General features: G+C 39.8%; 1 protein-coding gene and 1 long non-coding RNA gene across 3 annotated transcripts; one reads left to right on the plus strand and one right to left on the minus strand.

The window, feature by feature from the left end:
* Positions 1–6,657: 6,657 nt before the first annotated feature.
* On the minus strand, positions 6,658–12,682 carry LOC308388122 (uncharacterized protein). The gene is made up of 2 exons (XM_080868643.1): positions 12,128–12,682; positions 6,658–7,653 (listed from the first exon to the last, which is right to left on the minus strand). The coding sequence occupies exons 1-2, from the start codon at positions 12,622–12,624 to the stop codon at positions 6,660–6,662; spliced, it is 1,491 nt and encodes a 496-aa protein (XP_080724769.1). The 5' UTR covers positions 12,625–12,682; the 3' UTR covers positions 6,658–6,659.
* Positions 7,668–10,829, plus strand: LOC308388123. Of its 2 annotated transcripts, none has more exons than XR_013970056.1 (5): positions 7,668–8,006; positions 8,707–8,772; positions 9,123–9,278; positions 9,731–9,823; positions 10,113–10,829. It is a non-coding gene; the product is annotated as an uncharacterized lncRNA (long non-coding RNA). The 2 variants fall into 2 exon arrangements; XR_013970057.1 differs by lacking the exon at positions 7,668–8,006 and adding an exon at positions 8,027–8,163.
* Positions 12,683–17,209: the final 4,527 nt, after the last annotated feature.

The raw sequence follows: 17,209 nt of genomic DNA on the forward strand, positions 1-17,209 counted from the left end.
AAAAGAATCAATAGTCACGCAGTAGTGGAAAGTTTAAAAAAAAGTCTTAAAATATAAAATGTATGAATAATGACATAAGCCAGAGATAAATTATTTACTATTTTGTATTATGCAGTTACGTTGAAATCATCTAAGAGGTCAAGGCGAGATTTGAGAGGCTGTGATCATGTTTGAAAACACCTTACTTTCAAAGGAACTGGCTGCTGTCGGAGGTGAATATCCGAAATTGAAGTGTGACAGTGTAAGGTCCAGCTATCATTCTTAATATTAAAGTACATGTTAAGGTTAACTTCTGAATGTACACCAAATGTCTGATGTACTTAGAGGCTTGTTTGATCAGGTACATATTCCTATCAGGACACTGCTCATCATTCCCTTTTGTTTAACTGAGCTTGAAGGGCAATTCAGTGCACATCTATGGACACCCTCCTTCTGTTGCAGGTGTAAAATAATGCAAGTAAGGAGCATAGTGCACTATTTTTGTAAACTTTTCAAGTATTTCTGAATGATTTCACAGTGAGAATTTGTGAAGACAGCATGGTAAGTTAAACTTTAATGATTCATAGTTTGAGGGCTAAGGAATGTAATCCTAATATTAGTACATCTCAGGTTTTCTACCCTCACAAGTTTAATTATCTCTCTTTCTCTCTTATGCATCTTTAATTATGTATTTATTAATTTTTACTTTTATGTTTTTCTTTCTGTCATTCCATCATCATCTCATAAACTCAATATCTCTTGAACGCCTTAGGGGAATTTCTTCAGATTTGGCACAAACCTTCACTGTGCCTAAAGGAGAAACACATTAGCTTTTGTTTGTCGAAGGTCAGTACATGTGACCTCAAATACAGCTCACTCTTGTGAAAGTGGTACCTCAGTAAAGCCTCAAGGGAATTTCATTACATTTGGCACAAACTTGCTCTTGGATTTCAGGATAGGTGATCAGAATTTGGTATGGGTCAGGCTTCCTGCGAACATATTTTTTTTCCATAATGCTATAATTGGTACATTAAATATCACGAACTTTCACACATATTTCATTAAAAAAAAAAAACACTGGAAAGGCATCCTCTGCTCATTTTTTGATCCCTGAGATGAGGACCGATTTAGACTAATCAGCAAAATGAAGGAAACCCAGTGAACACGTTTATTTTGTCATCTAATTGTATTTCTTGTGACTGACCTGTAGCTTCTCTTTTTTTTCTAACTGTTTCATATGGTTTCAGATATTATAAGATTTCACTGCATAAGATTTAACATGCTTTAAACTTTAATGATTCATAGTTTGAGGGCTAAGGAATGTAATCCTAATATTACTACATCAACAGCTTTATGTCTCAACAGCACAAGTAATATTAGTATACAAAAAGCCTGTATTTCAATTCAGCGTTTCACACTTGCACATTTTGTCTTCAATTGACTTCTATTGAAAATCTCATGCTAGCATGCTAAGTCTTTCCCTATGATCGTGCAGTCAATCCTATTTCCATAACCAGCATGAATCCACATTGCTAATAGAGTTAGCCTGCTGACAGTCAGTATTCACTGTGTGTGTTAATGCCCCATTCTGAGCAAGCTATGGAAGTGCTACACCAGTCCATATTGGTTTTCCCCATTAGAGGATAATAGTTTTAGTTGGGTTAGTGCAGTCCATTCTGACCCTGCTGTGAACATTGATTTCAGTGTTTACTGTTTCCAGTGTGTGTGTGTGTGTTTGTATGGTTTTTCCATGCAATTTCTGGGATGCACTGCACAGCAGAACAGTCAGAGTGACCTCAAGGAAAATTCTGTATGTTACTTCACTGGTTTATAGCTATTTTAACAAATCACTTTCATGGCCTTATTTCAAGGAATTTAGAGTGAGAGAGACCTTTCATGTAGGTTTGTTTTTACAACCGCTTATCAAACTTAGTGAGTTGAGTGCTTAGATGAAGTTCAGAAAATGGAATGACAATAATTCTTATGAAGCATATAAAAAAATACAAGGATATGCAATAATACAGGCAAATATTTATTTTTTAGCATTCTGCAGATGTCCCAAGGAGGTTTTTTTTTTTTTTTTTCATGAACAGAGATTGACAGTAATCCAAACATGATATGTCTGACGAGAATGTATGGAAGAAACTGAATATTAGATTTAATATTAGAGTTTTACATGATAAGCACGAATGAAAATGCCATTGCCCATTCCCTGAGTGGCTGTTAAGAGAGAATTACAAGAGCCAACAAGAGTCAGTGCCCCTCTTTAGTTATGAGGAAGGTATATAAAATGGCCCTTATTAAAAGTGTTTAATGTCACCTTTAACCTGTGTATCTAAAGTCAAATGTACTGTAGGCTAGTATTGCAGCACTCCCTAGATTTTATTAGAGCAGAGTAAACCCAATTCCTGCTGTGTCATTAAGTAGCTTTATGTTTTACCAATAAAAGGTAAGTCTGGCCACATTAGTGAAATGGTGTTATAAGACGCTTACAAAGTTCAGTATCTGCACGCACATGTAAACATTATCCAGGATAGATCAGAATTATAAGAAACCACATCTTTTGTTTCTTTTTTCCTCAAACTGACTAACTGAGCTTCTCCACTCTCAAAGTCTCAACATAAAACATTTAATGGATGCTTTTATCCCAACTGGATCTGCACAGGAGGAGCGTGCATCCTTTCACCTCTTTTACACTGATTCAGAAACATCTGTGACTTCTCACTTGATGTTAATGGCTAGCTTAGTTTAGTGTGTCATTGCACTTACTAAACTCCTGCCAGGAGCCTTTTTGTCTACAATACAGCAGCCTCAAACAAAGGAAATGAGTGTAGTGATATTTGGATGCTTAATAGGCTGCAAACAGCAACTCTGCAAACTTTTCTAAATTCTGGACTCTTTTTTTTCAGTAAGCAATCAAGTTCCATTGAATAAACTCTAAGATGACACATTAGAGGATTGTTCAAGGAAATTCAAATGCAGTCCATGTACAACTGTTGCTTACTAAGCACTTTAAAACACTTTATGGAAACTGGATTGGTTCTATCTATTGCCCGATCAGCCAGACAAAAAGTGACCACACCATCAGAAGATCAATACATCAAGGCAACTTCATCGAGATACCAAATTTGCTTAATAAAGAATGTAAGATTTCAAGAAGCAAAATGAGGCTGCATAATAGTGGTCTTGTAGGATAAGTAGTATCTGTAAACTATCTCTCAGGAAGGAAAACAAGGTCAAACACTTTCAAATTTCAAATCTGTCCATCAAATTTGATAATTTTATAATGCAAGAGAAGGACAGTTTGTTTTTCTCCTTAGATATTCCTTCAAAAAAGGAAAAAGAAAAAAGAATATCTTCAAATTGATATGTTTTTAGTGACTGTGCAGTGTTTTTCTTTGATCTGAATTCACATCAGTTTTGAAAAAGAAATGTCCCTAACCAAAGACAAGCATTTTAGGTTAAGGGGTGATTCAGAATTAGCTACATGTATGGTTGCAAGTATGAATCATTGATGTGAACCTGAATTGTTTCTCTGTGGTTAAAATTACAACAAAACTTTAAATTTTCTAGACTATTAAATCCAATTCCATTTTATGTATATAGCACCAATTCACACAAACAATCACTACAATATTTGAAAGAAACCCCAGAAATCACAGGACTCGTTATGAGCAAGTACTGGGTGACAGTGGCACTAATGATTAAATACAGTCGTGGTGTATAAACATACTGGGATTGAAAGAGGAGAATGACCAAGAGTATCTGAGAAGCCCCTGAGCAGCCAAAGTGTCTGTCTCTCAAATCTAAACTTGAAGCACAGGTGCAGTAAGCCTGCAATATGCTTGACACATTTCACTTTGGCTTTCTTAGAGCTCGTTCCACTGAAACTGCTCTTCTAAGAGTGTCTAGTGACATTTTTATGCAAAGCAATGAAGGAGAATGTTCTGTTTTCCTGATGTTAGACCTTACTTCTTTGATAATGGTGACCATCATATTTTGCTTAATAGGCTGAAGTACTTGGCGGTTGTATCTGGATCTGCTTTGGAGTGGTTTGCATCATATCTGCCTGAACTATGCCTCTTTGTGGTTGTTTCTAAGTTCTCATCCTCTTCTCTAACGCATGATGTCCTGCAAGGTTCTGTATTGCTGCCCTTATAGTTTCTATTATATCCACGCCATTTTCAGCACATTTTGACCACCATTAAGGGTATTTGCTATCACTGCTATGCAGATGACATTTAGTCATCTCTTTTAACCTCCTAGGACCTGGCGTTCACATATGTGGACATCACATTTTGGGTTATTTAAACCAAAATACTAAATTTTGCCCTACAAGGGCCTGATATCCACTTATGAGGACAATATACTGCTGTCCTATCGAAATGTTAAACTAATATCCTTATATGTGGCTCTCATTTTTCTTAGAAACAAAAATCAGGTAAAAAAAAAAAAAAAAAAAGAACAAACATCTGGTAATTCTTTGCTTTTACATTCATCAGGTCCCAAATATCAAAGAGAAATTAAAAATGCATGCCATGAAAGAGTTCGGGTCTTAGGAGGTTAAGCCTCAAGATAATTTTGAACTGCATTTCCTGAATATGTGCTTAGAATTCATTAAAAGTTGGATGACTGATAACTTTCTCCAATTTCATGAAGAAAAGAACACAAGTCCTTGTTTGTGCCTCTGGCAGATTTGTGCCCGGGGTAATGAAAGCTCTTGGTTCCCTTGCAACATTTGCTAAATCATCTATCAGGAACCTTGGGGTCACTTTTGATCACATTTGAATTACTGTAATTTATTGTTCTAAGAAACAACTTCCTGGAACGTCTGCAGGTCATTTGCAATGCTGCAGCGAGGCTTCTTTAAAGTACTCTCATGTCACACCATTGCTGGTCCAGCTGCACTGGCTCCCCATTGAAAACAGAGATTCTGGGTCTGACTTTTAGAGCTCTTCATGGACTAGCACCAGATTATGTCAGCGGACTTTTACAGCCATATATCCCCAGCAGATCCCTGAGGTCTTGTGATCAGGGCCTACTTGATGTACATCAAATGAGGCTGAAAAGTATAGGAGACAGAGCTTTTTCCACAGTGGACCCCCAACTCTGAAACTCTCTTCCTGTAAGCTTGAGAGCTGTGGTCTTACAAGAAGCAACTACAAACTATTTTCTTTGTTAATGTTCTGATATTTTGTTGTGAAGCACTTTGTGATCTCGGTCTTGAAAGATGCAATATAAATAAAATTTTACTTTAATTATTTTACTTCCTCTGTCAAGATAATAAGGTGCTATTTTTAAGCTATGACAGGGCCTGATTAGTGACGATTTTGTATTCAATGAGAAAGATTTTAAATAAAATTCTGAATTCAGCAGGAAGCCAATGAAGGGAAGGTAATATCAAAGAAATACTGCCTCTTTCTAGTCCCAGTTCGTACTCTCACAGTAGCATCCTGGATCAGCTATAACATAGAATTGTTTTTTTGTTCTCAAGACAAAAAATGTGACTAAATTACAATAATTCCTATATGAGTAAATATGGGTTTGGTCACTAGCCCAACATATGTATCTGTGTGTGTCTGTGTGTATTTTGTGGGTAGCTGTAATTCAGAGCTACAGGAAAATAAAGTATGGTGCCTTGATTTTTTGTGTGTTAGTGCTCAGTATCACTGCTGTGATGGGTTGGAGGGCAGTCAGTGAAATACGTTTTGAGCTCTGGGTTTATTGTCCTTTTAAGGAGCTCATTAACTTCTATGGTCTTACGTCTGTGGCATTATTTAAGTTTGTTAAGAGCATGACTCATTTAAAATGATTTACTTCATTTTTCTATTTAATGCAGTATTTCATCCTTATGCAATGGAAAAAGGGCTCTGGCTAAGAGATTTTTTCTTTATGTTACAAACTTTTGGATATATGTACTGAATGGACTTCTTTTGACATTGACATATTAAATATAACAAAGTTAAGACTTTATAGGTGTTCTTTGCTCTTATTTCTGAGGTAGAACATTTAGCGTAGTGTTACACACCGGCCCGAAGCCGGGGTGCAACACAACAAAAAGATAAACCCGATACATAATAACGACAAAAAAAATCACACCACGGCAGAATGACGAGAGTTGGTTAATTTATTTACTGAACAGGTAGCGAGCTTCAGGGTGGGCGATGCCAAAACAACAAACAAAACACACTAGAAAGAAAAACAGAGCTAACTTACCTCCCACGATCCCAAAACAAAATACAATTCTCTAACCTGTCTCCCTACCCGAAACAGGAGAAAAGAGGGGAATAAAAGAAAACGGCTTCCCACCCCTACAGCTACCAAGCCCAGGTACAACCCCTTTTTCAGCATTAATATTGCAGCCCCGTGCAGTCACACACCACGACGGTCCCCAGACACACAGCTCACGGGAAACCAGGAAGTCTGCTCGCCGACCCAGTCCAACCCCTTTTGTAGCTGGCCTCTTTCCTTCCTCCACCAATGGGTGGCCTCCACCTGGAAACAAGCAACACTGAATACAAATACAAACAATAACAACACCGTACCGCAAATAATGACCCTGGGTCATAACACCCCCCCACCTAAAATCAAGCATCTCATTAGAGAGATGCTAGACCTAGTATCAAAAACATTAAAACAAACAAACAAATCGAACACTTCCTAGGGGGAAACCAGACTCATCAGTCACTGTCTGTGTCATCACTGATGATCCCCTGCAGGTTGGCCCATTCGGACATTTTCCTGCGACCTCTGTGGGTATTGTTTTCCTGATCACTGTCTGATTCCGAGTTTAGAGTGCGCTGATATTCAGAGGACGGACAGTCCTGTTGTTTCTGACTTGCTGAGGCACCCCTGCGTGTAGGTCGACCTTGTGTGGTAATGATGTTGTTGACATCAAGAGCAGCCAGTTCTTGAGCTTGCTCTCTCTTCATTCTGACCTTTTTCCATTTCTGAATAGTTGGCTGACCATGTACACCAAGCTCTTCAAGCTCCTTCTTCAGAACAGCCACCTGGGAGCGGCAGTCCTCCAGCAGCTTCTTGTAATTTCTCCTCACGCCGCAGAGGGCAATATAACGTTCAAGCCTCGCCACCGATTTGTCATCAGACTTTGGTTTTCTGGTGCTCTCATCTTTCTTCACACTCTTCTTCATCTTTTTATCATTTGTTTTATCAGTCTTATTTTCTTTTTCATCTTCCAAAGAAGGTAGTGATGAAACTGAGTCTGGGTCACTGGTTTTCTCTTCCACTTTTGTATCTTCTTTTTCACTGTCAGAAGACTCGTCGCTCCTAATTTTGTCACTCGTTTCTGACTTGCAGTCTCCATCTGATTCGTTTCCTGCATCACTCAGTGGTGTTCTCCTTCCTTCATCTTTACTGCTGGTTACTGTCTCAACGTTCATTCTCACCATTTTCTTTGGACTGTCACTGCAGTTGCTTTCCTCACTGAGTTCCTCATCAGAAGACTCGTCACTGTCAATTTGACGATTTTCATTTCTCTTTTGTTGTGATTTTTTTACCTCTGGCTCTTCACCATCAGCTTGAGATTTGGCATTTTCTTCATCATTGCTGCTTTCCTTACTTTCTGTTTTGTTGTCCTCTTGAACCTCAGATTCTGATGATGAGCTTGAATGATTATTTTGTGATTTCTTTGCCCAGGATTCATCTTCACTCTCACTCAAAAAAATGAATGAGGTGGATTGTTCAGTGTATATTAATTATTTATTTTCATTTTACTTAAAATATATGTTTTTGTTAAGTTAACATATGTTTTTCTAATCAAGTCTACGTAATTGTGTCTATTATTCAACGTACATAATACTAATGTGTTACTTGATCGCATAACATTTAAGTTAAGTCAATTAGGATCGATATACCTTGTATATCCACAAGGTGGCAGTAATGCAAAAACAGTTGTAATGAAACCGCGCAGAACAAGAAGGTTTCACGGCTTGTGCCTGCTCATGCGCAAGACTTCAAATTTAACTGAAAAAGGCTGTTTTGGCGCCAAGCTGCTGTTTCTTTGAGAGGTAAGACCACTTTTTTTCTTTGACTATGTTGTGTAGTATCTATATGTCCAGCATGGTTATATTTTGCGTTTGTCTTACAAGACATGTTATATCGTTTGCGTGCGCTTGTTTTACATTAGTTTTACTGGGTCCTGGACATGCTTATTTTGTGGACTGTGTAAGAAACATTTTTATTGTTTTTTGTTTTATTAAGGGATTAGCTACAGGGGTTCATGGGGTTATTCTTTCAAGGGGTTATTTTTCCATTTGCTTTCTTGGGATTCCTTTTCTGTAATCCGAGAGTCGGAAATATCGAATAGGATAGCAAGGATAGCATAAAGTGACATTTAAAATCCAAAAAGTCAAGGGCGAAAGCCACTGTGACACCATTGTTCTGCTCTATCAGTAATCTGTATTATGTAAAAATGGTCTGTAAATACAGCATGTTTCCTAGCGGAGTTATACATATCAATGTAGTTATAAATTACAGTTTGTGAAAGTACACACTTAATTTTTTTAATAAAATTATTCAAGACATATGAGTGGACAGACAATGGAGGTCGACAGACCTGGTGATAATTGCTTCTATAGAAAGTTAGCACATGGCAGTGTCAATCTCTTGCTTTTCTTCTGAGTAGTATTTTATTTAGTTGTAATTCAAACAATAATTTGCTTCTTGAAATTAAGTAATGAATTTCTTGTTTTACTTTATAAATCTCAGATCCTGCCTTTACCTGCTCCCTCCTATACTGATGTGGTGTATGTGGTATTGCTGAGCTTGTATGTGGTATGTGAACTGTTATACTTTTAAAAACAAAACTGTTTTATAAGTTAAGTTTTCTTTTGTGACCCATCCCATGCCCCTGTTATTTCTTCTCCACATCTGAACCATGGTAAAGGTTGCAGTTCAAGGGCCTGAGGCATGAAATTCTTTTCAGATCAGCTGTGATCAATATTTTTTGGAACTTGATAAATAACAATAAAAGCTGTAATGGCTCCATTAGCATTTTGTGTAAATGTTTGTGTTAAAATTATAGCTTTAATGAGGTCTTACTACATTAGTTTTAGTTTGTATATGTGTACATATAGTATGTATATTTACAGTACAGTATGTTGTGTTTGTTGACATATTTTCAGGTGGAAGCAGAATATGTGAGGATTACTACTGCTGCACATGTTCCAAGGCTTTTTACACAACTTGACCAATACACTGACCAGCTCATAAAAGTCTTCAAGAAAAAAGGAGGCGTTGCAGGGAAGAAAATTAGACAAACTTTGGCCCCAGCCACACAGGTGCGTTATTCTGTTGGTAGCAAAATATTATGGCTAATAAGATCATTTTCAAATTTAAACAGCTAGTGTATGGTAGCTGCACAGTGCACTTACATTTATATTAAGCAAGACAAAGTTTGGTACTCAAAACGTTGGAAAATTTAAATTACCTAAACATATGTAAAATCTGATCCCTTGATTTAGGTTAAACCAGAAGTGAATGTTTTTATGTTATGTTTTGAATGCAAAAAAGATGATGTATTAGTTTGTCTTTACCTCCATTATGGACATATATAATGTGGTGGAAACCCTGCCCAACAGGTTAACTATTCATGTCCATGTGATGATTAGTTGGTCTTGTGTACATGTCTATCTGTGCAGTGGCTATGTCATTCATTTTGCGTATAATGTGAGTTTCTGTCATCCTAAAGTATATCTGTTTTCTCTTCCTGTATCTCTGCCACTCTCTACAGAAGGAAAGTATTGAAAAGGGGAGGGAGTGTGTCCTCAGGGCACTACCTTTTTACCTGAATGAAGACCCAAGCATCCTCTTCAAAGAATAATTGGTTGGTAATTTTAGTTTAGTTTTTTATCTGTATTAAACCAAATTTTGAATAACTAATGTTGTTGCATGTTGTTGTTGTTGTAATTTGCATGGAACCTGTTTAAATGTTTTGGGAAATCTTCTTGTATACCCAAACTATTTATATTTATCGTTGAATCTGTAGTCTGAAATAGTGGCACACTGGGGTGCATGTTCCTAATATTGTGTTTACGTCATTAAAGGGTAGCTTTGGCCCTTTTTCTTTCTTTTTTTAAAACTGGATGCCATTTTTCTATGTTTTTGTGTCTAAGCTACAGCTGTTCAGAGGGAGCTGGAACAAATTACCCTTGCTATCTTTACCATCGAAAGAGCTGATGCCAGCACTCCTCCAGCCGATGTGGGTATAACCATCTAGTGTGTCCTGCATGACCTGGAAGACCTGGCCTCTGCATGTGCACTCTTAATGGGTGGGATATATGCACTGAATCTCAGTTAACCTCAAGACTGAAAGCTTTCTTTGAAGTACTTCAGAAGCTCTTCCTTCATCTGTATGTCAGCATACTCTTGACCAAGGTACAGTTGCTCAAGAATACACTGAATGAATAAGCCAACCTTTAATTTGGATGATGAATGTTCTGTCAGATGGACAGAAGTTTTTCAGAGGCTGAATGGGAATAAAATGGTAATTTGTAAATGACAGATAACGGGAAAATTACATTTAAGAGAAATTTAGAACATTTTGAAAAGTTTGTAAACTACTACAATTTGAGAGATTTTACTGTTGTGGGGGGCTAGTAAGAGACAATCAAAAGTATTGAGATTTAAAGGATTTAATTGAGAGATGATACTGCACCAGAAATGTTGAAGGGTGGTGTGTATATTAGCGTTCAAGGCATATTGTTATGAGGTGGAAATATGTTCATATTCAGTTTGTGTTACATTGTGTGCATTGTAAAGGTAATTGCAATACATACTAAAAATAAGGGTAAGTTAGGAGGTTGATCTGATATCCTCGTGTTGGTGTTGTTCCCAGATCATCATACTAAATGTTGTTCCAGGATCAACATTGCAAGTGACCAATCAGAATGTTGTGACGTCATACTTTTGCGACTTCGGGAAAAACCGGCGTAAAACAAAAAACTGTACTTAAGCTGCGTGAAACCGCCTCTGTCCGCCGATCAACTGACCCTAACCCTAACCGTAACCCTTTAATAAACAGTAAGCAGAATTGATATTGTCCTTGCAACATTGGAATTTCATAAATGCACGAATGGCTTGGCGCGCAAAAGAATAACGTCACAACAATGTGACAACATTTTCATGATGGTCTGGGAACAACACCAACACGAGGATATCAGATCATCCAAGTTGGGAATGCAGGATGAATGTATATTTTGTGGACTTTTAAAGACGAACAATTGTTTCCATGTTAAAATGTTTACATCTGAAGTTTTTTGCCCAAACACTAGTAAAATAAATGTTGACAGTGGCAAGTGTTAAATGGTTACTGCTGTGCTGTTGCAAAAAAACTGAACGCTGACAAGCTTACATAAATTTTTTTTAAATTGTGGCTGTTGAGGTGGACACTTCACTTTGCATTGTTAAAGGAAAGCACTTCATTGGCATTGTGTTACTGGACTGACCCTAAGCAATCATTGCAAATAGCAACTTTGCTATCCATTTTAGACACTAAAAGAAAAAAACACTCACAGACCTTACTAGCATCACATGTGCATAACTCAAGTGTCATCTTATCAATGTGTTATGTGATCTTCAATGCGTTTTTTTTTCTCTCTTCTATTTCTGGTAGATACAGACATTTAATTTAAAGTCTTGATGTTGCATCTGTCTACATACTGTTAATTACTAACCCTAATGAGCTGTTGTGTTTTATTTTGGACTGGGTTTACACAAATGCTCACTGAATGTGTTGGCAATAAAAGAAATTTTAAAAAATAAGTTGGATGTACTTAATTCATTTGTGTGGAACCTGTTGACAAAATAGATTTATGTAAAACTAATTAATAAAGCACAAGGTGGCTGAAAATATAATATTTGAATTAATCTAACTTAAATTTAACATTTTACTGCCACAAATAAGAAATGTGTTGAAGTAACTAATCTAAACTATCTAACCTGAAAATATATCATCTTTGTTCATACAACATAACTTGATTTAGTTAGTCTTAAATATGTCTTGTTAATCTTAAGTAGTTTTTTTAAATTAGATGAACTAAAGATTTTTGCTTTAAACTAACATAATTCAATTTCGTGGAACCTGTTGACAAAATAATTTTAATTAAAGTCAACGTTTCATTTTTTTGAGTGCATGACCTCGTCATTTCCATTTTCTCTTTTCCTTTTGTTCTGGAGCTTCTTAGTCTCTGAGTCACTTTCACTTTCATCATTATCCTGCATTTTCATCAGTTCCTCTTGCACCACCTGTTTCATGAAAGTTTTTACTTCTGGCCTTAATGAGTCACATTTGTTGTGTGTCTGATATCTCTTTTTTAAAATTCCCAAGGTCAGCGTGCTCAGGTCTGCCTCGTCACGGAGTTGACCACACACAAACCTGCGGATACCTGCTGCCTCCTTCTCCGACACCATACTAAAAACCTTCGCCGTCCCACCATCTACCCCCGGAACAGAACTATCATGCGGCTCAGAGCCGTCCGGAAACATTTCGGATATGTCCACCTCACCACCCAAGCGACGAGCTTGAGCACGAGTAACCACACATGCCGGATAAACTGTGGGGTCACCCAGCTCCGACGGGAATTGGCATAACCGATCCGAAGTAGGACACTCAATAACTTCCGGCATAGCCGGAAACACTTTTCCCCCGGCCAAGTCATTTCCCAAAACAAGATCAATGCCTTCAATTGGCAGCTGATCTCGAACCCCCACCCGCACAGCGCCCGATACGAAGGACGAGGTCAAAGTAACCGTATGGAGAGGCATGCATAAAAGACTCACCTTGATACCCCACACCAGCAAATCAGAACCACAGTACGACTGCTGAGAGAAAGGCACGACTCCATGCCGCGCCACCGAATGCTTCGCCCCTGTATCCCTCAAGATGGTGATCGGAACCCGGTCCCCCGCATCACCAGACAACGATAAAAACCCCGTCGAAACAAACGGTCGAAACACCTCATCTATCCCCCGCGGAACGACGCCAACCGGCATTAAGCTAGGGCGGGTTACCGCGGAGCAACACTGCACGGCCCCCCCCGAAATGTCGGCCCGCGCCCCCTCCCTCGCCCTCAGCACGGGACAAGAAGCAACGAGATGACCGAGCTCATGACAAAAAAAACATCGGCGGTCCCCAGCGGCCACCGTAGGGCTACGCCGCGAGAGCGGGGGAGAACGCCCCCCCACCTCCGGCAAAACTCTAGAACCCCGACGTAACGGAGGGGAAAAACCCCTCTTGTGCGTCAAAGCAAACTCATCTGCCAGAACCGCCGCTTTCGCGAGGGAAACGACCTTCTGCTCGTTCAAATAAACAACCACCCGCTCCGGCAGACACCCCTTGAAATCCTCCAATAACATCAACTCCTTCAACTGTGCAAACTCCTTAACCTCACTAGCCTGGCACCACCGATCAAAGAGCAAACCCTTCTCGCGCGCAAACTCCACATAAGTCTGATCCCCCCCCCTCACACACTGCCGAAACTTCTGACGGTACGCTTCAGGCACCAACTCAAAAGCACGCAATACGGCAGCCTTAACCACACCATAATCTAAGCTCTCAGATGCTGACAGGCTAGCCCACACCTCCTGAGCCCTACCCACCAGCCGACACTGCAACAGCAAAACCCAGACCTCCTCCGGCCACTTTAACGCGGCAGCCACACGCTCAAAAGCAGGAAAAAACGACTCCACCTCTGATTCACAAAAGGGCGGCACCAATTTAATGTGCCTCCCAACATCAAAATCCTGACGGAGAGCCGGGGCGGGACCAGGCGCCGGCGGCGCAGGGAGCACAGAGGGCGCAGGCGTGGGCGGCGTAGAGTCAGGGGCACGCGGTGGAGGTCCGCGCTCCAACTCCAACGCCCTCACCCTCAAATGCATCGCTTCTACCTCCAACCGGTGACTACTCAACTCCACCTCCTTAATGCGGAGCAACAACTGGAGCTCCTCCGCCGACGACCCCACCACCGGAGCAGGAGGAGCCACAGAGGGGGCGGCCACAGGAGGAACAGACAACGGAGCCAACGGCTCCATAGCCGCCCCGCCCGTCCCACCAACAAGCGGCACGCTCGACAGCAAACCCCGCTCGCTCAAAGCCACCGTGACAAGCTGTCGCAAATCATCCTTTTTCACCCCCGCCGGCGCTCGCACATCAAAACGGCCCGCAATAAGCAGCAAATCCTCCCTCCGACACCGACTCAACTGCTGCAAGGAAGGCGCCTCGGCAAACTCATCCACATCAAACTCCATCCGCGGCCACCCACACAAACAACCCCCCAAAACACAAAAAAAACCCCACACACCCACACGAACCCCACTACACACAAACGACCCCGAAATCCCTCAAACGGACGAGCCCCCATTTATGTTACACACCGGCCCGAAGCCGGGGTGCAACACAACAAAAAGATAAACCCGATACATAATAACGACAAAAAAAAAATCACACCACGGCAGAATGACGAGAATTGGTTAATTTATTTACTGAACAGGTAGCGAGCTTCAGGGTGGGCGATGCCAAAACAACAAACAAAACACACTAGAAAGAAAAACAGAGCTAACTTACCTCCCACGATCCCAAAACAAAATACAATTCTCTAACCTGTCTCCCTACCCGAAACAGGAGAAAAGAGGGGAATAAAAGAAAACGGCTTCCCACCCCTACAGCTACCAAGCCCAGGTACAACCCCTTTTTCAGCATTAATATTGCAGCCCCGTGCAGTCACACACCACGACGGTCCCCAGACACACAGCTCACGGGAAACCAGGAAGTCTGCTCGCCGACCCAGTCCAACCCCTTTTGTAGCTGGCCTCTTTCCTTCCTCCACCAATGGGTGGCCTCCACCTGGAAACAAGCAACACTGAATACAAATACAAACAATAACAACACCGTACCGCAAATAATGACCCTGGGTCATAACAGTAGCAATTTTGTAATGATGAAGCTGCTCTTCTGCTGAAGGTGCAGTGAAGTGAGGGAAAGAGAGTGCTCAGGGATATAAAAAGACAGAGGAAGACTTTAGATGTCAAAGTTAAATGCAATTCAGTCTCCACACTCTGACAGGTGTGTATTATGTATAGCTCAAAGAACACGATATGAACAATGGGATAATCTAGAAACATGTTAAAGTACTGCACAAGACAAAAAGGTGAAGATTAGGTTTTCAATAACAAAAATATGTAAGCTTTGTCATTCTATTTTTAGGCTATTCAAACCATGAGATATGTTTTATTCTCAGTTCTGTTTTGACAGTGTTGTCCTTATGTTCCCGTTACAATATATACACTTATGTTGTCATGAAAAGATTTAAATTGCAACATATGACAAACTAGTCAAAGCATATTATCATAGTCACACTCAAATCTTTTGAAAAGACACAGCAAAGACTGACAAGCATGTGTAATTATAAAATACTGTGAATACATATGAAACAAAACAGAAATTTTGTGTAATTATTTTTCTATAAAGAAATTTTCTTCTTGCTTACCTTCCTCCTGAGATCTCTGACTGATCCACTTCCTACAACTCCCCTCAAAGTTCAAGCATAAGAATTAAATAAAGAGGTGAAATCCTTATATTAAAAATCTGATGCTCCCCCAACAGAGATTGAGACTTTACTACCTGCTGGGTTTCTCTCTCCAGCTCACAGCCGGAACAAACATTACAGCCAGTGTTTTTACTCTGGTGCCTGTGTCCGTATCTGTGTTGGCAGACTTAAAAATCTATGCTGTGCCAATCTGGCACATCAGACTTGGCTCCATAACATCAAGTTTTATTGCAGGCCCTGAGAATACTGACAGAGACCCTGGTAAGAGTCTGTGATAAATGAACCTCCTGGCCTACGAGCTGCTAACTGCCAGCAGAATGTCTCTGAACATTTCCTATGTCATCAGGGCTTTCTAATCACAAGGTATTCACGCCTCGATCAGCGTTTAGCTCACCCGGTGAGCAGCCGACCAGGGTGTGCGGGGAGGCATTATTTCCTGACTAGTGCTTTTCTTATGTCTGGCCTTGCCAGTAATCGATTGGCATCTCCTTTGTCTGCCACATTAAAAGACTCTGAGGTGTGTGTTTTCCTGTGCGTGTGTGAAACCAATATGAACTGACTTGCAGTGCATTCACCTGCCTGTGTATCCATTACCTGTTCACGGTAAGGAGACCGTCAAGGTTAAGGATACTTTTGCAAAGATTTGTGCTGATGTCCGATAAGCATCTGGGAAGGCAGAAAGGACTGATGGCTAATGAACCTGGCTCAGTATCATGAGTTCACCATCAAGGCTAATGAAATATATGTACTGGATGCCCAAACCAGTTACATTGCGAGTCAGACAAAAGATGGCAGACAGATGAAGCACACTTCAGTCAGCTTTTTAAATGCAATAAAAAGAGGCTTGCTGATCTATTTATGGAAAGTGACAGGTACAATTTCTATTTTCAAATCATACGAAAATGCTTGATGCTGATAACAGGAAGCAGTCAGGTATGAGTGACTGCAGTTACTGTCTCAGTTTTCTTTGTGATAGTATATTTTCACAACAGATTACACATTGACTGACATGGCAGTCCTTCGACCTGTGTTAACATTCATGTATCACATTGCAATAAGTCGTGTAGTGAGTTAGAGGGAAAAGACTAAACTGTAACTCAACCTCAGAAAGTACATATGTTCAAAATTTTGTTTGTCGCATATTTCACAGCCATGCCTTCAATTACATACAGATTTGTCTGCATTGGCAATGCAGATTCCTTCATGATTTTTTTAAATATTTTACTGTCAGTTGAGGTAAAGTGTCAGATATTGTGCCAGAAATTACACACACACTAAGAAAGAAACTTGGCTTCCAGTTAATTTAAGAATGATCAACACAATTTATAAAATGCAGGCAGTAATTTTGTCTTTTTACTAGCTGTGAAGCTTACTGCTATTTTTACAAATCTGAAAATCAGGTGAAAACAAATGAATCCCACACTTTCAGGAGTGAAAGATTGTTATTTTCTTTTACATAAAAGTGTGCACCATTACCATATAATACACTAAAAAGAGATAGTCAGGTTTCTTTTTTTTGTTCTGTTTTTACACTCAGATTGTTGGCCAGAATGAGATGCAATCAGTTTTAGGATATTTAATCAACGACAATCAACTGCCGACGATGCAAAGTTAGTCAGTCCCATTTACTCAACTTTCTCAGAGGTAAAGTTGGGTAAATGTTCACC

This window comes from Rhamphochromis sp. 'chilingali' (genome assembly GCF_963969265.1).
Source record: "Rhamphochromis sp. 'chilingali' genome assembly, chromosome: 20".
Lineage (NCBI taxonomy): Eukaryota > Metazoa > Chordata > Actinopteri > Cichliformes > Cichlidae > Rhamphochromis > Rhamphochromis sp. 'chilingali'.